The sequence below is a fragment of the Carettochelys insculpta genome, chromosome 9 (genome assembly GCF_033958435.1).
Source record: "Carettochelys insculpta isolate YL-2023 chromosome 9, ASM3395843v1, whole genome shotgun sequence".
In the NCBI taxonomy this organism is placed as follows: Eukaryota; Metazoa; Chordata; order Testudines; family Carettochelyidae; genus Carettochelys; species Carettochelys insculpta.
Genome location: NC_134145.1, coordinates 56,794,906 through 56,818,581, shown reverse-complemented (window position 1 = coordinate 56,818,581; position 23,676 = coordinate 56,794,906). Strand labels below are relative to the sequence as shown.

Below are 23,676 nucleotides of genomic sequence, written 5' to 3'. Positions count from 1 at the left end.
CCATCAGCAACTTGGTGAGTTGGGTTTGTTGTTTGTGCTAAGCTCTGTGGTGTTAAAGGGGACAACAAATCTAATAAAAGCTCACTTGAGAGCAGCGTCAGGGAATTGTGGCCAAGGGGCACTCCAGCCGGGCAGTGACATCATGTGGGTTGCTGCTCCTGGTCTCCTGGAGAGGAACTGCATAGCATAGCACCAGCACCAGGGATTTACGCTGTCAGAGGCTGGCGGGCAGCTTGAGAGGTTCGGAAGGAGACGTAAACATTAATTATCTGAATTAGAAATTGGGGTTGGCCCCATGGCTTGCAGAACAGAACCTGACCTCTCCGTGCCCTTTGGGTCATCTGTTTTGCGTGCAGTCTCTTCGGTCAGGGATGCTTGCTCCCAGTGCGTCTGTACAGCACCTTGCACAATGGGAGCGTGAGCTCGACCGGAGCCTCTGGAAGTGACTGAGAGACCCGTGGGACTGATTAGTTCCTGAAGAACATCCCAAAGACAGGACAGTGACTGAGACTGAGCCCTCTTGATTCAGCCACAGGCTTGACTACAGCGCAAGATTTCCAGCATCTACAGCAGCTTTGATTTAATTCTGTGGGGCTTCTGCTGAGGATCGGAGCTCCAGCTGGCAGTGACCGGGAGGAAGCTGGTGCTGCTGAAGTCTGTGTCCCTCCAGATCGCCCTCTTCCCTGGGTGCCTGCTGTTGTTTTGGCTGGTGTAGGACACCTATGCAAGCTGGGTGTGTGTGCGTCTGCTTCCTATGGGCTGGGCTTTCCCTTGCTCACCAGGGGAGGTGAGTCAGACTGAGACATACCTCTCGGGAGTGTCTCAGGGAAAGGAGCTGATAAAATCACTGGGGAAGAGAAAGCAAAGCACACTCTTAAGCCAGCTGCAAGCTCCCCGCAGGCCGCCCGTGTTTTGATCTGCTGTGTAGTGTGTTCACACACCTTCGGGGGCTGCCCAGGGCCCTCAGAAATGACTTTGCCCTGGCTGCTCACCCTGAGCTGTCTCAGTGTGTCTCTCTTCCTGCCTGCAGCCGTTGGTACCAACGGAAGAGAAGGTGAGTCTGATATGATTACATCTGCCGGCCTTCGTTTAGGAAACTGACTCCACTCAAAACTACAAAAAAAAATCAGCGCTAAGTGAGGGGGACTCAGTGACCTTAAATGCTAAAGAGCCCTCAGGTGAGACCTGTCTCCCCTCCTTCTGGGCCTTTTCAGAGGCACTGGTGGATGAGAGCCATGCTGCTTTAATGGGGAGTAAACATTAGATACTACTACAGGTCGAACCTCTCTGATCCGGCGCACTCGCGTCCTGCAAACTCCGTTACCTGGCATGATTTTAATTAGCTGAACAACCTCTTATCATGGGTGTGGCTGAGTTTCCCGCAGTCCCATAAGTTTGTTTCCAACCCCCAGTCCTGGCTCTCAGTGTTCTGTGCTGTGATTTAGTTCTAATTTACCCCTAAGAGCCCAGTAAGCAGTGGAAGTGTTGGTAATGTGCTAGAAAATATTGACCTCCCGTCCTCTGGCAAATGCTCTTGTCTGGCACTGGGCAGGTCCTGAGAGTGCTGGATGACAGGTTCAACTTATATTGGTATTTCCTTGGAAGGAACTCAGACAGGCAAATGCTGACCAGAGCGAGCCCAGGAGCCCTTTTTAAATAACAAGCTGGCGGGTAACTATTCTGTTGCTTTCTTTATTAGAGAAATTGGGGCCTGACCGTGCTCTTTACACTATATTGTCTTAATCTAGCAGCTCAAAGCAGTTGCAGCTCAGCCAGCGCCAGACCTGGGCGAAGCGTGCTTTTTCGTTTTCGTAACACAGAATCGAGATCTCGGGGAGATTTGCCTTTCAAACTGTTTCATGTTAGACCGTATCTGCACAGCCAGTGTTCCCAGCTTGCACGTGACTCTGTGTAGTTACCGGTCGTGCCACGACACCACTAGCAATTTTCTATGTTATGAGAGATTTTGCACGATGATGCTGGTTGTATACCTATACAAGTTTGAACAGGTGATTTTAATGGGTTCACTTTGCTACACTGCAGTCTACTTGCGTGTAGGGTTACAAGACATATACTGACATTGGTAGGATCTTTCTGGACGATGCAAGGCGGACTGATTTTGTGGCTGCATTGCTGTTACTATATCTGATATACAATGGTGTGACAGTGTCTGACTTGAACACACGTTGTCTGGAATGACACGCCACTGAGGGCACGGTGGATCTTCCAGAATTCGATTTCGTGCATCTGGTAAAGGCGCGTGAACCTGAGCTCTTTGAGGTCCGCAGTCAACCCCCATACTCCTGCTTATGCAAGAAATAAGGGAGGTGGATAGAAGTAACGTTGCTATGGACCTCCCTCAGTGAGGACAGACCTTACAGTTGATTGCAGGTACATTGATTCTAGTTACCGCAATTGCTGTAGCTAGAAGTGCATGTCTGCACCGCACTCTAAAGTCTCAAGCAGACCAAGCCTAAGACTGTTTATAGAGAGATGCTTAACGTTGTCAGTAGGATGGCAACATCTGTGAGTATATTGACTCATTGGCTTGGAAGCACGGGTCTGTAATTTTAATTATTTTAATGTGAATTAGATGCACCAAGAGACGATGGAAAAAGTAAAGAAAGAAGGACTGAAAAACGACCTGTTTTGCGAAAAACACATCAGATTCATTTAAGGGGCAGAACTAATCAGATTATTATAAGAAACGTAACTATAGATGAAACAAAATCTCCGAATAAACCATCATCCTCACTTTCTTTTTCTTGCAGTAAGTGAAACAGAACAGTGAGATGTTCGGTATATATGGACTTTGAACCAATCACTGTAGTTGCTATAAAGTGACAACCAGTAGCAAATTATTGACAGACTTGTATTGAGTGTAATTAATCGACAGCAAACTTCCTGAATCAGTTAATCAAAGGTAGCTTGATGTTAATGTTATTGGCACCTTCTCCTGCATTCGTCAACCAGCCATGTTCTCACAGTTAACGTGCTTGCCTCTTTTGTTTATAACCGGTCTATTTAAATCAAAATAGCTAAATATGAAATCTCGCTGGGCTGCAGACAGTCACATGCTGGTTTTTCAAAATGCTCAACAAAACCTCTTGCAATAGACGTGTAAGTTGCGTTGTAGGCAGGCGCCTGACAGAGCAGTGCAGTGTGCCGTTCAGTGGCGGCTGGCATGCTTGTCATGTTTATAACGCACTGGGCACTAGGGTGGCACTCGTTTTTCCACGTGCAATTATATGTGATGGTGCCAGTCGTTTGTCACGTGTGGCTCGTGCCTCTTTTGTTGCTGGCTGGGGATTTCTAGGCAGTGACATTTGCCCGTGCCCCTGTGGGTACTGGGGCCAAAGAGGGAGATCTCAGCTACCTGCACTTTGTATCTATTAAAGGCTGGTTCTCAAGCGTTTCTGGTGGGAGAAACATCCTTGGATGGATCAGGACCATAAGGTTATGTCTACACTACGCAAGTGACAAGTATCAGAGAGGCAGCCATGTTAGTCTGTACCTCCAAAAACAACGAGAAGTCCTGTGGCACCTTATAGACTAACAGATATTTTGGAGCACAAGCTTTGATGGCAACGGCAATTGCATAGCTAGAATAGACATATCTGCAATCCATTTAACTGGCCATCCTCACTGAAGAAGGCCAGTGGGAAGAGTGTCTCCCGTTGACCTCTCTTGCACCTCATGGCACATGAAGAGTACAGGGGTCAACTGCCAACCCCTGATAGGTTGATTTCACGCGTCCCTACCAGATGCGCAAAATTGCACCCTGGAAGATTGAACCTCTGGGTCAATCATCCGGGGTCATGTCACCATGGCCTTTAAGTAAAGTCAGACGTGTGAGGCTCAGCAGCCCTCATTGCCCCTTCACGTGGGGAGCGTTTGGTCCTGGATCAGAGGCGCTCTCATTGTTAGCGGGTGAGGGAGGTTTTCATAGGTGGTGGTCCAGCTGAGTGCTGGATATGGATGGGTGGGCTGGAGGGAGGGGCAGAGGCCAGAGGAGCGGATTGGATTTGGGTGCTGGCTGGCAAAGGCTGAGCCCCCAGACAGATTCATCTTGCTGTGCTGGGTGGAGGAGCGACCTGCTGGGCTGAGGGCCATGAGCTACACAGAGCTCTGTGCAGCTGACACTAGCCAGTGGCTCCGCTCCCTGGGGCTTCCCCTGTGAAGTTTAGGTGTGGGAATGGGAACTGGGGGCTTCTTTCCACCTGTGAGGTGTGTGTTTCCGGAGCCCAGACTCAGGCCTTTGCCAGCAGAGGCCTGGGATGCTCCACCAGCTCTGCGGCTGTTGCTTGGAAGCCAGACAAGGGTGACGAGTCTGTCGCGTCTCCCCGGCCCTGGGTTTGTCCCGCTCCAGCCAGAGCGATGCGCGTAGGAAGGGCAGGTCCAGGTCACCAGAGGCCTCATCTGGCAGCATGAAACTCTGCCTCGGCTCCTCCTGGAAATCACCGATGTGAAATACATTCATCGCGGACCACTCGGTCAGCACCCCGGAGAGCCGTGGGGGTGGGATGCTGACTCCCAAGGCAGCCTGCTGACCTCCCTTAATACCGCTTCCCCTTTTCAACCTGAACGGCTCGTTGGCCTGCGGGGCCCTGCGACGTTCTACTTGTGCAAGGAGACGCAGACCGTCCGACGTTTTTCTGTGGTGCAGTTTTGTTCACCGACGAAACGCGCAGCCAAAGACGGGGCAATGTGCGGCCGTACCAAGTCCTGCCTCTCCGAACGCCGACGGAACCAGCAACACAAGGAGCTGGTTTAGCTCATGCCCAGGACCCAACCCCCTACGCTCTCTCTGGCTTTCTCCTGGGTCCTGCTGTGCTCACAGGCTCCTCCTTGGCCTTCTCCTCCTCCAAGCCCCTGTCCCCTGCTTGTCCTTTTCACACACTTGTGAGCACGTTCCCCCACCCCAGCCGCATCCTCTTGGGGCGTGTCTGTGCTGCAGTCAGACGCCTGTGGCTGGTGACTTGGGGGCTCAGGGTAAGGAGTGCAGATGTTTGGGCTGGTGCCTGGGATCTGGGCCCCTATGAGGTGGGATAGTCCCAGGGCTATTAGTGCAGCCTGAGGCCAAAACTTTACACCACAGTTCAACACAAAGCGGTGGCGTGGGTGCAGCTGATACTGGTCAAGCTGTGCGTGTCCCAATAGCTTATTCCAGCCCCACCAGAGCAGGGAAAGTACAGTGCAACCAGTCCTGTGCCATCTCTGCGAGGGGGGTTGCTTGCTAAACCCAGGGTGGTGAGCTCAATCCTTGAGCAGGCCACTTAGGGATTGGGGCAAGTAGATGTCAGGGATGTGGCTCGGTCCTGCCAAGAGGGCAGGGGACTGGACTAGATGACCTCCTGAGGTCCCTTCCAGTTTGTAGCTCCAATTATATCGTTAACCCCTCACAGTATCCCAGGTCCTGCCCCCGCCCAGTTCTGCCCCCATCCCTGCTCTTCCCCACCTCCTGGCCTCATGCACCACCCTGAATCAGCTGCTCTCGGCAGTCAGTGGGTGCTGGCAGGGAGGTGGAGGAGTTGATGGGTGGGGCACCAGGCAGGCAGTAGACACTAAGCACCCGCTAATATTTTTTCTGTCTGTGCTCCAGCCCTGGAGCAGCCCTGGAGCCAACACTTGTGGACGCAGTTCTGCTGGCAACAGTTAGAAGTAAAGCCGTGGCTGAAGACCCCAATAAGCACGGCTGAACTTCCCTCTGCTTTCACCGTGCTGTTCACTTGCACGATGGCTTGGTCGCAGCCAGCAGGAGGGCTTTGTTAGGGCGAGCCAGCCAGAGTGTGACGGGCGGACTTGTCAGTCTGTGCCAGCGAGATGCTTAACTGTTATTACTGAACATGCCCAGCCAGACCCAGCCCATCTGGCAGGGTTTGGGTCTGGTGGCGGGGGGGATGAGTGTTCAAGCCTGGAAGTCCATGGGAGTTACTCACAGAGAGAGCCACAAGCGGGGAGTGTGTGGAAGTGGCAGGTAGATGTGGCTCTGACAGTGAGCACAGATTTGCAAGAGATCTCAGCAGGAAGCCCATCTGACTCCGGCATCTGGTTCTGAAGGGGTCACGGAGAACGGAGACACGCAGCAGCAGCGTGAAGGGAGACAGGCAATGACATGTGAAATCACGTACAGTTACAGACATGTTTCAGGTGATGTCAGTGTAACCAACACGCCTATGGGTGTGGCTCCCTGTCACAGGCCGTGGCACCTAGACCACTTACCGAGAGAGAGAGCGAGTCTCCTCTGGAGCCAGAGCTGAGGGACCGCTGGCTTTTAGCACACACTGGACAGGCTCCTCCGCTAAGCTCCAGAGGTCCCAGGTTCGAGTCTGCCTGTGGTTACAGCAGCAGCCGCTCTTCAGAGACTGCAGAGGGGAAGAAGGCGCTTTGTACCTCTGGGGGTCTGGCTTGTTCTGCTTGGTTGAGGAGATTGCTGGGCCTGAAGGGGTTTTGCATTGAGTCAGGGAGCTGCCCTTTTACCTTGCTACAGAGGGTTTGCCAGCAATTGCTGTGTTCGGTATCAGATGTTCCCTGGCTTACCGATCTCTCATGCTGCAGCAGCCCTGGCTGGGGATGAAGCTGCACTGGATTTCCCAGGCTGCAGCTTCCCCCTCGCTCTCACCAGGCCTGCTGTCAGGGTGCCTTCTCCCTTTGCCCGGCCTGTGGCAGCTGCAAGCCAGCACCGGGGGTTCCAGGTCGCATGGACCATGGATTCAGCACAATCTTTCTGCCCCTAGTGGAGGCTGGGGGAGCTGCAGAAAGGTTGGGGAGCAGTTCTCCTCCCTGGCCGCTGGAGAAAACTCTCAGTAGCGGGTGTGGAGCGCAGGCCTCCAGGGAGCTGGGCATGGGGGGGCTGGTCTCAGTGTGCTGGCAGCAGTTTTGGGCCGAGTGCTGGCTTCAGGGAGCCCAGCTCGTGGTGGCCTGGCAGCGTCAGCAGATCCCGGCAGGGTTTTCCCTATGGGCGCAGGTGTCTTGGAGGGGGGTTGGAATTCCAGTGTCGTGGTTGAACCTGGGGCGGGGGCTGGCAGCCCACTGGGCCAAATGTACCACTGCTGCTGCTGGGGTGCCTGGGATTCCTCCCACCACTCTCTGGTTGCAGGAGCTTTTGGAGGCTGCCAGGCGTGGGAGGGCAGGTGGGGATTTCTGCACACACCGGTCTTCCCAGCTGTCCTTACCCAGGGGACGCATCTCTCCTTGTTTAACCAACACGCTCCTCTGACACCTGCCAGTGGGACCCTCTTCCGCTCAGTCTCCTGTGGCAGCCACCACTCCCCCTGCAGCAGCAGGCCCTGCCTAGCAGCCGTGGCCGATCTGCAAGCTGTTCCCAGGGACACCACAGCCGCCGGGGCAGTCGTCTCTGTGGCCATCCCCGGGTCCAGTGTCAGTGAAGAGACAGCTGTGCCGCCGCGCGCGTGCGTTTGGGAGAGCTCATTCCGTTGGCTGGGCCTGGGCACAGTCGGAGCCTGACTTCATGGCTGCAGGGTGACGGATTCCCAGCTGGCCGAGTGTTGTTCTGTCCAGTGTGCTGCGTTCTTTCCTTTGCTTCTCTTTCCTCTGTGGCTTGGGTCCTTCCCGGCTGACGCTTCTCCCCAGGTAACACGGAAAAAACGCCGCACCACGTTCTGTTTCCGGTGGCTTTGTGCTGGCCGTATTTCTGCCATTCCCCCTCTTTTTTCACTATAAATAACAACGTTCTCCCTGCGGTTCACACAGTGGAAATATTTCAGACACACGAGAGTCACTCATTTAAATTCATTTCTCCTCTGCCCTAAATACTAATCCCCTTTGCTCTCTCTCAGGCTTGTTTCAGGAAGACTGGAGGGTAGGGGACACCTCAGCTGGTATAAACCTGCACAGCTCCGAGGAGCTCCCCTGGTTCACGGTGGCTCAGCCTCTGTGTGTTCCAATACAGCCCCTAGAAATTGACAGGGAGGATATTTCTGTTCAATAAGATGAGATCCCAAACCAAGAGCGCCCTGTAGCGTAAGCGCTGGGAGGTGTCAGGCTACTACTTGCTTTCTGAAGAAAACCTACAGCAGCCTCAGCGCAGTTCTGGGAGTTCATATCACCAAAGAACCCCGCACAAACCAAGGTGGTCAAATCACAGCTCACAAGATACATGCAGCTGTTTTGCAGGGAAAGTGCAGCTCCCAGGCTGGGGCAAGGGAGCTCAGGGCTTCTGCCCTGCAGCAGGGGTCTGGGGCTAGGGGCTTCTGCCCTGTGGGGAAGGGGGGGTGTGTGGCCTTCAGATCTGCAGGAGGTGTCTGTCGGGGATGAAGCCCTGAGCCCTGGCTGGTGCACCTGCCTCTCAACCCTCTGCAGATTATCCTCTGCAGCACAGAGAGTCAGGAAGGTTGAGGGATGTTAGTGGGACCTTGCACTGCCCATGCCGTGCCTGTTTTGGACTGAGCAGAGGGCTTTGATACCCACTCGCTGTCTGGAGTCCTTCATCGGCCAGAGGTTTGCCTGTGAAAACTCCCAAATGTGGCCGCTTCTGTGTAAGTGCTCCCAAGGGCCTTCGGTTTAACTGTGGCCATCGTGACAGGTCAGGACCCCTGTGGGACTGCCACCTGATGTACTGAGACCCCACTGAGCCTGGACACCTTGTAACTCTGTCTTGCTGACCTCTGCTCTCCAGCCTGCATCAGCACAGACACATCCTCCGGGCTGCAGACACACACTTTAAGCAGTCCAATGTGAGAAATTTGCCCAGACTGGAAGTACAGAGCCTTTCTGGAAGCTAAACCATGTATGAATCCATCATTTGCTGTATCGAGATCTGTACTGTATAAGCTCATAAAATTTGCCTCCTTTCTCAAAGGGCTTCTCTACGCTTTTTTTTTTTTTTTAAAGGAAAAAAACCCTTTTTGCAGAAAGACAAAACATGCCACCAGCCTTTGCCTCCACACTACACAGCTTGTTGTTCAGTCATAACAGTGCCTTTAACTCGAAATAGTAACTCCACCAAAATCAACGACTTTCACCAACCTCCTCCCCTTTCAGTTTCCAAATGGGCTCAGTGTGTACTAAGCAGAAGCCATTAGGACTTAACTGGCCTCCTGGGAGGCTGTCCATTCTTGCTCTTATTTCCAAATTGGGCTGTCTGGCGGGAACGCGCCATTTCGAAATGGTCTCGCCGTGCAACTGCTCTTTTCAGAAGTAACTTATTTTGATGGCAGAGCATTGAAATAAGTTCTCTCTGAAAAATTCTGCGGTGGAGACATAGCCAAAGAGAAATGTGTACAGGCTCTTCCCATCCCAGGTACCAATTATTTACATGGGGTTTATTAATAAAAGTGAGTTTATTAAATATAAAAGGCCGTGCTTTTTTGTGTTTAAAAAAAGGAGTTGGTACTCAGCTGGTTTCCCCTTCTCCTTCCCCCTGGCCAGCCAATCTTGCAGCTGGGGCTGCCAAGGTGCCAGTACTCAGTACGGGCAAGTATCAGCACCAAAAAAGCACCGATAAAAGGTCAGATTGCAGTGGAAATAAAAGAGATCCTGCAGTAGAACGTAGGGTTATTAAGCAAAATAAAACAGAACTCTCAAGGTAAGCTTCATACAGTTGACCCCCTGACTTAGGCAAAGGTTGTGTTCTTGCACAGCCCTGCACAAGTTGAATTTCACATAACTTGGGGGGAGCCAGGAAACCGACCAGTGCAGAGGTGCTGGTCAGTTTCCTGTCTCCTGTGAGTGGCAGGCAGAAAGCCTGGCTCTGGGCTGCCCCCCCTGCTCACAGGAGAAGGGAAACTGACCAGCTACTGTGCTGGTCAGTTTCCCAGCTCCTCCCAGTGGTGGCAGCCAAGAGTCAAGGTACTGCTCCTGTCAGGGCTGCAGCCTGACAGGAGCAGGGAAACCACTCTTGTGAGGAGCGGCAGCCTGACTCTCTCTGTCCCTGACAGGAGCAGTTTCCCCATTTGGGTCAGTGGTGGCAGCCCAGTGTCAGACTGCCATTGACAGGAGCAGGGAAATTGACCAGTGCAGCAACTGACAACTGACCACTGGTGCAAGGGTCGGTTCCCCAGCTCCCCGGAGTGGCAGGCAGCCTGGAGCCAGGCACCAGCTCCCTCCAACTCAGTTGTGTTAACCTTTGAGTCATGCAACTAGAGTGTGCATATTTCAAGGTTCTACTGTATGCTAAAGAAACTAGTTACTTGTCGTATCTCACCCGCAAAGTTGTTCTAATAATTGTCACACTGCAGACACCTTTCTAGCCTGGGCACAGGTCTTTCCTCCAGTTAAGTTGTTTCCAGCACTTGTCTGGGGTGGGGTACCAGGGTGAACTGATCACCTGGGTTATCTGCATCTCTCCCCCACCCTCAAAAAAAAGTGCTGTAAAGGTGAGAGACTCCTTTGTGTTCAGTCAAAACTTTCCCTCTGCTCCTGTAGAAAAATACAGCCTCTAAGTTGGATCCCAGCATCAGGTGACATGGTCACATGTGTCTGCAAGACCCCCTGTGTCCATAATACACAAGCCATCCCTCACATCCTCAGGAAATCTTGCTAATGGGTCATCACAGCCCTGAAGTGTGAACAGTTGGTGTGACCCAAAGCAGCAAATCAGCAATGACAGACATGTAGTTCGAGGTTCCTATCTTGATCTGCAAAAATGGTTCATGCATGCAAAAGAGATAATCAGATTCAATATATCTCAGCCCTTCAATGAGCTCAGGTGAAGTATCTTGCATAAAGCACGTTGCAGTTATGTCAGATTCCCATAGACAGTGTGGTCTGCCCTGTCACAACCATGTCTTCTGTTCTTTCAGTCTGTGACTGCAACGGGAAGTCTGGCCAGTGCCTCTTTGACAGGGACCTGCTCCGAGAAACAGGCAATGGATACCGTTGCCTCAATTGCATTGACAACACCGATGGCGCTCACTGCGAGAGGTGCAAGGAGGAGTTCTATCACAGGCGGGATGGAGAGGCCTGTCTGCCCTGTAACTGCGACCCCACAGGTACCGGAGCAGCGAGGTGGGGACATGGGAGGAGGTGGCGGGGATGGGAGTTTGAGAGACACAAAGGAGCCTCAGCTGGATTAGAAGTGAGCCAATCAAACAGCTGTTTTGTAGGTGCCAATTAAAATGGTCCCTGCCTGATTCTGGCAGATGAAGCTGACTGGGGCCTTAGCCATGTCTCTCCCAAGCTCTGTCTGCTGTGGCCAGCGCTGGCCAGGTCGTGGGAAGAAGGGACAGCCTGCCCAGGGCTTGCCCTTTGGGAGGGCTCCCACGCTGTGTGGAACTGCAGCCTGGCACCCAGGGTGGCAGCGCGATTTGGTTTGAAGTATGGCTGGGCCACGCCTGAATGATGCTGTGACCCGGAGCGTCTGGTCACAAAAATGTGCCCTGCTGCCTCTCCTGCATGATGTCAGGCCGGAGGGGTGAGCCCGGATGCAACACCTGGGCCGAGGCCTTAGGCTCATCCCTGTGGAAAGGAGCTGTGGCTGCAGGGTGTGGTGGCTCAGTTTCTAATTTTCCTCCAGCCACCGGAAAGCTCTGCGCGTCCGGATGCTGCTGGGATGCTCACGGTGTCGAAGTCGTAGTTTTCATCAACTCTGCACAGTGCTCTGCTGCTGAAATCTTTCCACATATCCAGTACAGCCTCGCTGCAGTAACAACACCCTCAGTGCCCCGTTATGGAGAGAGCGGGAGGTGGGGCGGGTCCCACCTATCTCAGCAGGCTGTGTCTTGCACTGGCTGTACCCCCGGCAGTGCCTTTCCCTTCTAACATTTTAATAATATGATACGGGAACTCTGCAGGCCAGCACAAGGCGTTCTATGGGCACGGCTCACTGGTAGCAAAGACCCTAAATTAATTCATCCCAGCCAGCCCCAGGCAAGTCAATAGAACAAATGAACTTCTGCCATTCAGGTCCAGCAGAGGTGGAGAAATCTTGTTGAGGATCCCAAATAGCCCTTGCCTGAGTCTGTTAGATAAACATCAATCAGAGATGGTCTTAGATGGTGCCTGCTCCAGCCCTGAGGGCAGGAGACTGGATCTGATGACTTCTTGAGCTCCCTTCCAGTTCTAGCGTTCCATGACTCTGTGCTCCAGAGACCTGCCCTTAGCAAAGTAGTCACCCCAACGTGAGCACTTAGAAGGCACGAATTCATTGTTCACATCATGCTTAGTTTGCCGAACTTTGTGGTTAAAACCTGAATCTGAATCTAGGCCACGCCCTGGATTAACATGCTCCAGATGGAGAGAGGAGGATTGAATGAGACCAGCTCGGCCTTATAAGGCTCTTAACCTTAATGAAAAAACATATCACCCTGTGTTACATTGCTATTCAGTGAGTCAAGCAAGTTCATCCCCCTTTGGAAATGTCAGGAAGAACATAGATCTGATGGAAAGCTTCAGGGCTTGGATCCAGGCCAGGCCTGGCCTTCAATGAGCACACAAGACAGCAGGATGTCTACCAGGCCGAGATCAGAGCTACTGTTTTTATTATTCCCTCTTCTCTTTACCATCTGCACTAAGCGAAACGCTCTCAGTATCATTTTTAATGAGCCATGAACGACTGTCAGGATGAGGGAAGACGGAATGAATTGGGCTTGTTTTGTTTAGAAAAGAGAAGCCTGAGAGGGAACATGATAGTGGTTTACAAGTACAGTAAACTCTTTCATATCCAGCAGCCCTTCTCTATGGTAGTCATAGAATCCTAGGGTTGGAAGAGATCTCAGAAGGGCGTCAAGTACAACCCCCGCTCAAAGCAGGACCAATCCCAACGAAAGCATCCCAGTTACAGCTCTGTCCAGACGGATGTAAAAAACCTCTAGGGAGGGAGATTCCACCACCTCTCTGGTCTATCTCCCAGTTGCTCAAGCAGGCAGGGCAGGGGCTTGGCTGGGGATAGAGAAAGCCAGTTCAAGAAGATGGTGTGATTTGACATCATCTGGTGAAGCTTGGTCAGTGATCCTGGTCCAGATCCTCATCTGATGTAACTTGGTCCAGCTGCACTGAAGTCACTGGAATTATACCAGTTTAAACCAGTTGTGATATGATTCTGGGCTTCCCTCAGGCTATGTGGTGTAAGTAGGGTTATTGTAGGGACAGGGAATCTTTATCCCATAAGAATCCATCATCTGCTACCTTGGTTTATCCTTTGCCAGATGCCATCATCATCTGTGTGGGTGTGGTAACCGTTTCCACAGCAGAACTAATGTCACAGGCCCACGCTGTGACCTCACGGTCAGCGCCCTCCACAGGTGCACAATTGTCCTGGCATCTGATCGGTGATCTGCAAACATGGTCTGCGGCTGTCCGCAGATTTGCAGGGCTCTCCTCGTGGGCTGGTTTAGCAGTAAGGGCAATGGCCCTATTAATACGAAACACCTGCCGTCAGTGGCCTATCTTGGAGATCCCCCATTGGGGGGGGAAATGGCTTGACAGTAGGCCAGGAGTGGCCAAGCTGCAGCTTGGGTGCCACCTACCGCTCTTTTATGTTTAAAGCACAGCTCATGGTGACTCCCATCTCCTCCCATTCTCCACCTACCAGGCCTGGGGTGGAGCACCTGACTTCTGCCTTGCAATGAGGTGAGGCGTAGGCACCTTTGCCCAGCAGGAAGGGGGAACTGAACCCTGAGCCCTGCAGGCACCTTGAGTGGAGCCAAAGACCCCCTCAGCATTCCACCTTTTGAACCTCTGAAGATTGGAGAGTCAGTCAGTTGAGCTGCTCCTGCAATAGGACAGTGAGCTTTGCCTCACATGAGATTCTTTTCCCCCCACTCATATTATTCCTTGTGGCCCCCGTCAGTGTTAAATTCCTTCAGGGGTGTGCTTGACCCACACCAGCGCTGTGGTGGCGAGGCTCTTGAATTCTCTCCATCTCCCGCTCCCACAGGCTCTCTCGGCCTGCAGTGTGACAACTATGGCCGGTGCAGCTGCAAACCTGGGGTGAGGGGCGATAAATGTGACAGCTGCCAGCCGGGATTCCACTCCTTCTCAGAGGCTGGGTGCCAGGCAGGCAGACCAGAGGCGTAAGTACCTGATATGAGCTCTGCAGGCCGGACTGTCCTCTCCAGAGCTGTGTGGAGACTGGAGATAGTTTATTTCTGGGCAGTCTGCATGGGTAGCACGGTGTGGTAGCTGCACTTCCCCTTTCTGGTGACGGGATATGGGGGCGAAGGCCTCTCTCCCTTACATCATAGCCGTGCTAGAAGTCATCATGCTGGCCAGGAGGACAGAAAGTGAGGTGCTGAGTAATAACACTCCAGTCCACCTCCATGCAGAGCTCACGGCCTAACAGGTCTCCTCCCAGAAGAGAAACATCCCCGATCTTCACAGCCTCTGGAGGCCCATGTCCAGCACTTGTTTATTCAGCTCCGTCTGGTGTACTGAAACCTCTAGGACAACACACACACATCTGATGGAAAGAGAGATTTAGACACAGTGCACCTTAACCTGCGGAACTCACCCCCCCCCCCCCGCCCCACAAGGTTGCAGAGGCCACAAATTTAAGTGTTCAGAACAAGGGTAGTTAGTTATTTGCCTACGGAGAAGATGAACAGCAGCAGTAAATAAATAAAACACATGGTAACACACGGCCCAAAATATGCTAATGAGGCGCAGATGCAAATTCCCCGTGCCTCATTAGCATACAGTCACATGATTTGGAGTCTGGAAGACCATTCTTCTGGACTCCAAAATGCCGTTTAGAAGCGCAGTCCCCAGGGGATCTTCCGGAAGGAAGTCCTTCTTCTGGAGGCCCCTTCTTCCCAAAAATTTTCGGGAAGAAGAGGCCTCCGGAAGAAGGACTTCCTTCTGGAAGCTCCCCTGGGGCCGCGCTTCTAAATGGCGTTTTGGAGTCCGGAAGAACGGTCTTCCAGACTCCAAATCACGTGACCTTATGCTAATGAGGCACAGGAAATTTGCATCTGTGCCTCATTAGCATATTTCGGGCTGTGTATTACCATGGCACTTTCGAAGAAAGTGGCCTGTGTAGAAACGGCCATTCATTTTCTGTATCACATTCAGCATAACGGAGCAGCAGTTCCGAGCAGAGCCCTAAGGCACTACAGGTTGAACCTCTCTAATCCAGCACTCTCTTCTGGCAACATCTGTAATCCAGCATGAGTTTACTTGGCTGGACGAGTATTTACCACGGGTGTGGCCAAGTTTCCCGTGGTCTCATAAGGTTTGTTTCCATCCACCAGTCCTGTCTCTGAATGTTATTTAGTTGTAATTTACCCGCAAATGTCTTCTAAGAGCCCAGTAAGCAGTGGAAGTGTTGGTAATGCTGCTAGACAATATTGACCTCCCCTGGTCCGGCAAATACTCTTGTTTGGCACCAGTCGGGTCCTGAAGGTATTGGGCGAGAGAGGTTCAACGTGTACCATACTGCAAATAAATAAAACGGGGACATAATGGTTCTTGCTTCTGCGCACAAGCCAGACTGCAAGAGACAGGAGCTCAGAAGAAACTACCACTATGGGCAGGGTAAGGCAGAATTGTCCTTATGGGGTTTCCTGCACTTTTCTCTCTTGTTTTGTGCTGGCTCCTCTCAGAGACAGAGTGCAGGACCTCAGCTCTGATCCAAGGTGGAGAGTTCATAACCTCCATGTCGAGAACAAGTATCGGGAACAATGACCACCCTGCTGTGTCAGTGCAGTAATCCCTCGATTTACGCAGAGGTCGTGTCCTGGGCAACCTCCACGTAAATCGAATTTCACGTAAATTGCAGGGGGGTTGGGGACATCCCTGGAATGCCCCTAGCTGGGGAAAGGGGGGCAGCTACAAGGCCCCCAGCTTCTTCCAGTTGGGGGGCACACAGCTGCTGGTGCTGCGGTTTCTCCCAGCTAGGGGTGGAAGGTGTGTGTGTGTGTGTGTGTGTGTGTGTGTGTGTGTTTCGATTTGTACTTCACTCCCATTAATGCGAGTTAAGCACAAATTGAAATCGTGCTTCTAGAGCATTTGCTGTATTACCAAGCGGGGATGGCTGGGGAGGCAGGTGCATGGTGGGACCCAGCTAGCCGCGGTAAGGCAGAGAACCACTGCCGTATGGCACTTCCTGGGTTCTCAGTACGTCACCTCATACAGTCCCTGTCCATGATGGGCTAACCAGGCCAGACTGCTCCCTGGCTGTGTACACTGAGCTGTTGGCATGTGACGAAGGTGGTTATTGGGCTGAAGTGGAATCAGCCTGAGACGCTTTCTTTCCTTCTCAGTAGCGTTGCATGTGACTGCGATCCGGCCGGCAGCATGGGGCATTGTGACTCAGGTCGCTGCGTCTGCAAGGCAAATGTCGCAGGAGAGCGATGTGACAGGTAAGTTGTCCCAGCGTTGGGGGGGTCCCCAGGCCCTGCACCCCACCCGCAGTCAGCCGTGACTCCCATTCAGCAGGAGAACAGCAGGGTTATTAGGTGAGCTCGACCCAGCGTAGAACAGGCTTGTCAGCGCAGAGATCAGAAGCTGCCAGTGTAATCCAGCTCGGGGAGAGGCCTGGCCCTCCTTTCTCCCTCTCAAGTCAGCCAAGACTGCTCTCTCCCCACCTGCCCAGTTCCAATTCAAACCAGCCAGCCCCTCCTCCTGCCTTTGTCCTGTTTCGGAGGGTGAGGGGGGGGAAGTGTCATCTGGGTGCCGAGGTTACAAAGAGCACAGGGTCATTGTGTGCACATCAGAAAACACCACACTGACATTCCCAGCTGCAACGATGCAACGATGCTGTGCCTGGGGAAACAGGAGGCGACACGCGCAACACGAGGGGAATAAAATCCCTACCAGCCCATGGGGCAGAGGTCGGTTCCAGTTTGGTGTCATTCCTTTCCACAGAGCAGGGCTTAAAGGGCAGACCGGGGACCCGAAGGGCTCTGCCCATTACCGTGTGGCCCAGGAGCCATTTCCATGGAGTGTGACTCCTAGTCCCAAAGCCTGTCACCCCCTGGGTTTCCCAGAGCTTGGCCCTCAGCTGTTGGGCCAGACCTTCGACCTCCAAAGGGCTGCCCCAGGGCCGAAGCCTTCTGTGCTTTCCCCCGGCCTTCTCTGGGGGAAGGCGCCCAGCGTCTCTCTGCCCCAGGTCACAGAGTATCCTGGGGCACCCCAACAGCATCCCCTGCCAGAGTAACGCACTGCCTTAGCAGCAGAGCCTAAGAACTCCCTCTCCCTCGTGTGTGTACGGTGGGGGGGTGCAAGGGGAACAAAGTGCCTGTAGATGAGCTCTTCAAAGCCCGTTGCGCTATCTCACACCCAGCAAGGAGCTGTTATTACTCCCGGCCCTTTGGAGCTGAGCCAAGTCCAGGCAGGTGCTGCCGCATAGCAAGATCCACCCCAGCCCTGGTGCAGTACATTCCTGGGGCTCGTGCGGTGCTTCAAAGCTGTTCCTTAGCCCAGGACAGAGAAGGGCAGGGGCTGGTGGGCAAATCTGCCCCAGCGGTGGCGGACACTTGTTTATAAGGAGCCTTTGCTCGGGAGCCAGGTTTTTGCAAGTGCTCGGCACCCATGATGGGGGCCAGAGAGCCCAGCACCCAGCGCATGCTTTAGAAATTCTGGCCCTGGTTGCAGAGGGGTAGGTGTGACCCTTGCTGGGCGGCAGGAGTCTTGAGCTCTTTAATGTACAGCCAAGAGCATCCGCCCATCTCTGCTTCCACCGGGCCTCTGGGAAGGGAGCTCACGGTGGCTTGCTTGCAGCTGTTCACCCAGTGACTGGTTGGAGCAGGGGGCGGGTGGCGATGGAGGAGCTGTGACTGTGAGTGAAATATTTTCTCTGCAGCTGGGGTGTTCCTGAGCACAAAAGCTGTCACCTCTGCCAGCTGCGCTCTGCACCATCAGCTTTCGGGTGGCCAGCGAGTGGCTGACGCTGGCTGGGTCTCGGTGTTCATGGGGAGGCTCACCCCGTACAGCAGGCAAACTGGCGCGCGGACGCTCTGTGCTGATGTGAAATGTGCCCTAAAGCCCAGTGGACTGGTGCAATTTCTTTGGCAGGTGCAAGCAGGGCTACTACAATCTGGATGCCAAAAACCCCGAGGGATGTTCTCAGTGCTTCTGTTATGGCCACTCCGCCACCTGTGCCAGTGCAGAAAATTACAACGTCCATAAAATCACATCCACCTTCCAGCAAGGTAAAACCTCTCGCTGTCCGTGGCTCTTTTCCGCTCACACACACACACACACTCACAGCTGTAACCAACTGAAGCCTCATTCCCGTACTTGCAATCTGTTCCAAAGGAAACGACTAGAGCCATATGCCTTCTTGCTCAGACATCGCCCAGTGCCTTGGGCGGTGGCTTCAGTTCTTTCAGCTATCACTGCACAAAGAGGTATTTAATTGCTCTGTCAATTTAGCCTGAACAAAAGGAAGTTACTACACCCAGCAGTTTTATCCAGGTCTGCCACCGATCTCCGTATTGATGACCCGCTGGTCTTGTGAATTTCCAGATCTGAAGAAATGGGTCTATCCCAGGAAAGCTCATCCCCCAACGCGTTATTTTGTTAGTTTTTAAAGTGCTACATGACTGCTTGTTTGTTTTGGTCCTTGTGTGATTGCGTTAGCTTCCCCGAGTGCTTGCCTGCTGGGGGGCTGTGGCACTGTTACCTCCTGCTCCCCAGCCTGTGGGGGCTTTCCTTTTCCAGGATGTTCCCTGCTGGGGATGGAGAAACTGATATCCACCCCCATGGCTCAGCCTACTATGCCACAGTGACATTTCTCAGTGACCACTCAGCCTCCCTTCTGGCCAGCTAGCGCTCTGCAGTCCATGGCGTGCTGGGGGAACTTTGTGGCTGTGTTTACCTTTCCTGAAGTGCATGGAGAGCAGCACTTGACCTGTGCAGATATTCACGTTTCTGCTCACGGCTGCCATTGTCACCTCTCAGAGATGAATCACCGTGTGCGGGGAGGGCAGCCGGCGTCGTGCCGTCTGATCTTTTCCATGCAGGCATGGAATGCATTTTGTCACGTGCACCAAGGCGTGGGTGGATGTGCACCACCAGTAGAAAACCATGCGGGTACCAGTGGGCACTCTGCTAATCAGTTGGGCAGCACCTGAATCTCTCTTGGGCAGCCCCCCAGGTGCTCAGAGTACAGGGAACGCTGACAGCCAGTCTTCTTAAAAGAATCCGTGGGCTGGGTCCCCAGCTGGCGTCAGCCTGCTTTATAGGTTTGCACCCGCCAGGGATCGGCCACAGGGCGGGATCTCATTCACTAGTCGGAGCAATTTATTTGGAGCGGTTTCTAATTCAGTCGTGTGCTCCCTTTGAGCTCGTCAGAGCACCATGTGGCTATCAGCTGTGACCTCAGAGCTGCCCAAGCTTCCCTTGGAGCATTTACTCATGGGCTGATTTACAGATGATAGGAGGACACACCAGCCGGTAGGACACACACAACCTCCTCCTCCTCGGCAGGTGATCCCCGAGTCAGTCAGGATATCCCCGGGAACAGGCAGCTAGTGTACAGAGAACTGGGCTGGTGATGGTTATCAAGGTGGTCACTGACACACAACTCATACAGGAAGTGGGTAGTCCTAAGAATGCCGCCCTGGGCTGTGGCAAGGGAGTGTGGTCGTGTGCAGGGCAGACTTGATTGACCCTGACTGACCCGACTGCTGAGTCCTACAAACAGCCTTTCCTCTGCGCTCGTTTCCTGGCTGCAAACGGCTTCATTTTGCCTTCTAGATGCCGAGGGCTGGAGAGGCACGGGCATGGACGGGTCACCTGTACAGCTCCAGTGGTCTTCTCGCCATCGGCACGCGTACGTCACAGCCAGGAGATCGGAACCCATCTATTTCACGGCGCCGGGTACGGAAGGGAGCGCGGTGGGGAGACACACCTCGGGGAGCAGCAACAGACAAAGAAACGGAGCATGAAGCTGTTCTCAGTGTATTGCACAGACTGGGGTGTAACCGCCCACAGGCAGACTGGAACCTGGGACCTCTGGCGCTTAGTGCAGGAGCCTGTATGTTTGAGCTAAAAGCCAGCTGGCGCTGAGCTAAGGCTGTTAGTGGAGACTTGTTCTTTCTCTGCGTAACTGGGCTAGGTGCCACTCCATGGGACAGTGACCACACCTAGGCGTGTGGGTTACACAGTGGCACAGAAGCGGTCCTGCAGACAGACCCCTCCCCTTTGCGCTGTGGTGCTCACACCCACTCAGGGCTGGGCAATCTCATTAGAAAACCAGCAGAAAGTAACACAGGCCTGCTCAGTCTTCGCCACCTGCTGGCTTCCTGGTGCTGTGATTGGTTATTTCATACTGAGTGACAGATGAGGGGGTCGGCCCTTTTCCATGACCCCAGGTGCAGGCCACTGTGCGGGGAGGTGGTTTTTGAAAGGAAGAAGGAGTTTGATGCTTGTACTGAGAAGACGTGGGTTTCTGGCTGTTCCTTTCCCAACTGCGCCTGGCTCTGGCATGCCCTTGTGCACCAGCGGGACCTGGCGTGTGGGGCCTCAGCAGCCCTGACTGGCCTGGGAACCACATTTGGTGGGGGGCGGGGAGTGTTGTCAGATGCAAGGGAGTTTGGGATGCTCTGTACCACAGCCTGGGGGTTGCACTGGGCCGCTGGAGTGACTTGGGCAGTGACTTCCATTCTTTGGGCTATCACTAGACACAGAGGTATTTAATTGCTCCATCAATTTTGCCGGAACGTTTCTGGGTCCCCATCACTCAGGCTGGTGGGGGTGATCAGAATAGATGAAATATTGGAACCTTCCAAAATGCAGGTGTCTGGGGAGCTAGAGACTCCTTGTGTCTGGAGCTGGCTCCAGAAATTGAGACTTCCTCTTGAGAGGGTTTGACCCTTTTACCTTCTCCCTCTGGGTCTCCTATCTCCTCTCACAGCCAAGTTCCTCGGGAACCAGCTGGTGAGCTACGGCCAGACTCTGTCCTTCGATTATCGCGTGGACCGAGGGGGTCGTCGTCCTTCTCCCCGGGATGTGGTCCTGGAAGGAGCTGGCCTCCGAGTGACCGCCCCCCTCCTGCCTTATGGGAAGACACTGCCCTGTGGCATCAGGAAGACGTACACGTTAAGGTAAAGCAGGAGGATGCTGGGGGCAAGCTCACCCTCCCAGGCTGTAGAGCAGCTGCTCTCGGGACCACCGCGTGCCAGATTTGCTGAGGTTCCCAGGTTGTCCTGCTGCCAGGCCCACCCTCACCTAGTCAATTCCCAGTGCAGTGGTGCAAAGGAGCCTTCACAGCCAGGACAGGCTGCATTTCAGTCCCCGGTGCATGAGTCCATCCATCCCTAAGGAGGCCAGGAGGCCTGGTGCTTGGTCAGTGGGGCCCTGGGCCCTCTGCAAGCAAGAGAGGCTGAGGGGTTGATTCCAGGGTGCAAGTGTATCAGCTCTCCCTTCTTCTTGCCTCAAAGTCCCAGGGAGTGGTAGGTAAGGAGGAAGAACAGGGCTCCCTATCAGGGCAACCCTATGTCAGTTACACTCTGTAGGGGGCTGAACTTCAGTGCTCAGGTTCTTCCTGGTTGGGGGGCATTGCAAGAGAGCGACCGCCTGGAGATCTTTAATTTTGTTTCCCTCCTGACTTTCAGACTGGATGAGCGGCCAAGCAGCGGATGGAGCCCCGCGCTGAGTTACTTTGAGTATCGCAGGCTCCTCGGCAATCTGACGGCCCTTCGGATCCGAGCCACATATGGAGAATACAGTGAGTGTGGGGGGAGGGTTGGGGTCTGGGGAGAACCTCCCATAGCTCTTGTCCTCTCCAAAGCACTGTATAAACATGAAGCCTAACAGCATCTCCTTGAGGGGGGTAAATAAGGCACGCTACTTCAGGCTGGGGAAACTGAGGCACAGAGTGTGGGTGGGGATGTGACTTGCCCAAGGCCATGTGATGAGTCAGTGGCAGAGCTGGGACTCGGAGACTCTTTTATCCCAGCTCTTCATCTAACCACCGCACACATTCTCTGAATAGAAGAGCAGCGTGCACAGAATCACCTGCTACTTTCCGGTCTGTCATCACAGCCCTGGGAAGGGGTTCAGGATGCAGCCGCTGGCTGGCAATGTAATGTGTCATCTCCTCCATCAGGCACTGGGTACATCGATAACGTCACCCTGGTTTCTGCACAGCCAAGCTCTGGAGCCCTGGCTTCCTGGGTGGAACAATGCACGTGCCCTGCTGGCTACCAGGGGCAGTTCTGCGAACAGTGTGCTCTTGGGTACAAGAGAGACTCTGCCAACCTTGGGCCTTTCAGCACTTGTGTGCTGTGTGACTGCCAGGGGGCAGGCAACTGCGATCCAGACACTGGTAAGGAAAACCACCATCGAGGACAGCCGAGAGAGGGGCCTCCACTCTGTGGGCAGAGCTGGGACAGGGAAGAGTCCTGTGTGACAGGTGCCAGGGGTATCAGTCAGGGGACAGTTGTGCCGGCAGGAGAACTGGTCCCAGGAGTGTAGACAGGACAGTTTTGTGTCAGGGGAAAAAGGAGGTTTTGCCAGAACCTTAATGTTGTGCGGGACCCTCTCAATTTTGGTTATGTTCTCGGCAGGGAAAATCTTGTTTTGTTTTGATGTTGAAATATTTCATTTGTCCCTATCAGGGCTACTCAGCTGGGCTTTGCCCTATGTCAGTTACGCTCTCCTAACACAGGGTGTACCTCCCTGGCCTGGCTCCCTCGGGACCTGAGTGAACGAGGGGTATGAACCAGGAGAGATCAGGCCTCCAGGCTCACCTGAGAGCAGGCAGGGGCACGTCTCCCAGCCACCACCAGATCCCTGTCCGCAGGATGCCTGGGGAGATTCCCCACAGTGGGGGTCCCTGACCCCAACTGGGTTCCCCCTAGGGCTCCCTGCCACCAGTGGGAGCATCTCGTCAGCTAGCCCGACTCTGGGCAGCTTGGGGCAGACCAGGGATGTTGCTGGATGAGGGTGCCGGATAAGAAATTTGCAACCTGCGTGATATTAAAACATGAATTCGAATAGTATGTCAGCTGTACCTGCATTTAATCCTGCAATAGAAATACATTGCAAAATATACTGCAGAATATCCCCATGAAATCTATTGAAACCATAAAACCACAGCTTTCTTACTTTATCAGAGAGTTATCATTTCCCCCGCCTCCCACCATCGAAATGGTGCATTTCAACTGGCCTGAACTGGACGATTTCAAATCGTGGCTCTTCGTTCTGATTCGGAATGCAAGCCCACTTTGCAATGCCAGGAATTCCCTTTTCCCAACCCGCTTCCATCCTGAGGCTGCAGAGGATAAAACTGGGTGATGGGGAAGGTGCTGGGTGCCAGCAAAAAGTGCTGGATTCTGGAGAATGCTGCCCAGCGTTATAAAGACCGGCACACATGCATGTGTCTTTATCAGCAGCGTCTTGTACTCCGTGCAGTGTTCTGCCTCCAGTCTAGAAGCAGAATGCTGACTATTTAGTCATTCTTGGGGCTGGGTGTACAGTTAAATAGCCTGAGGGTCTGCCCCCTAGAGACCTGTCTAGACATGGGACCTCTTAAGAGAACCGGGCAAGTAAACATTGCCCCAAGTTCCAAAGGATTTTGTTGAATGCTGGAGGAGAATGGTGCCAAGGTTCTCAAATGCTGCAGAGGGGCTGCCAAGTTATAACGCATGGCACCAGGATACAGGTGGCTGAGTTGGGTTAGGAGGAAGTGTCTTAGCTGGGTCTTGTGCTTGGTTACAGGCATGAGCTGACTCACATGGGGCGATGCAGATGGCAGGAGGTGGCCTGGGGCTAGGAGGAAGGTTCTTTTTCTCACATGTAGAGTGGCAGTGCCAGGCTGTTGCAGCCTGA

The 23,676-nt window shown here is 53.5% G+C and overlaps 1 protein-coding gene across 1 annotated transcript in view; it reads left to right on the top strand.

Annotated features, from left to right (window-relative positions):
• The first annotated feature begins 969 nt into the window (after positions 1-969).
• LAMC2 (laminin subunit gamma 2) overlaps positions 970-23,676 on the top strand; it is a 39,025-nt gene continuing 16,318 nt past the window's right edge. The window contains exons 1-9 of the mRNA XM_075002821.1: positions 970-1,054; positions 10,764-10,952; positions 13,838-13,973; positions 16,161-16,259; positions 17,914-18,050; positions 19,600-19,722; positions 20,759-20,948; positions 21,459-21,571; positions 21,953-22,171. Of these exons, the coding sequence (XP_074858922.1) occupies positions 970-1,054; positions 10,764-10,952; positions 13,838-13,973; positions 16,161-16,259; positions 17,914-18,050; positions 19,600-19,722; positions 20,759-20,948; positions 21,459-21,571; positions 21,953-22,171 (1,291 nt within the window). The remainder of the gene's footprint in view (positions 1,055-10,763; positions 10,953-13,837; positions 13,974-16,160; positions 16,260-17,913; positions 18,051-19,599; positions 19,723-20,758; positions 20,949-21,458; positions 21,572-21,952; positions 22,172-23,676) is intronic.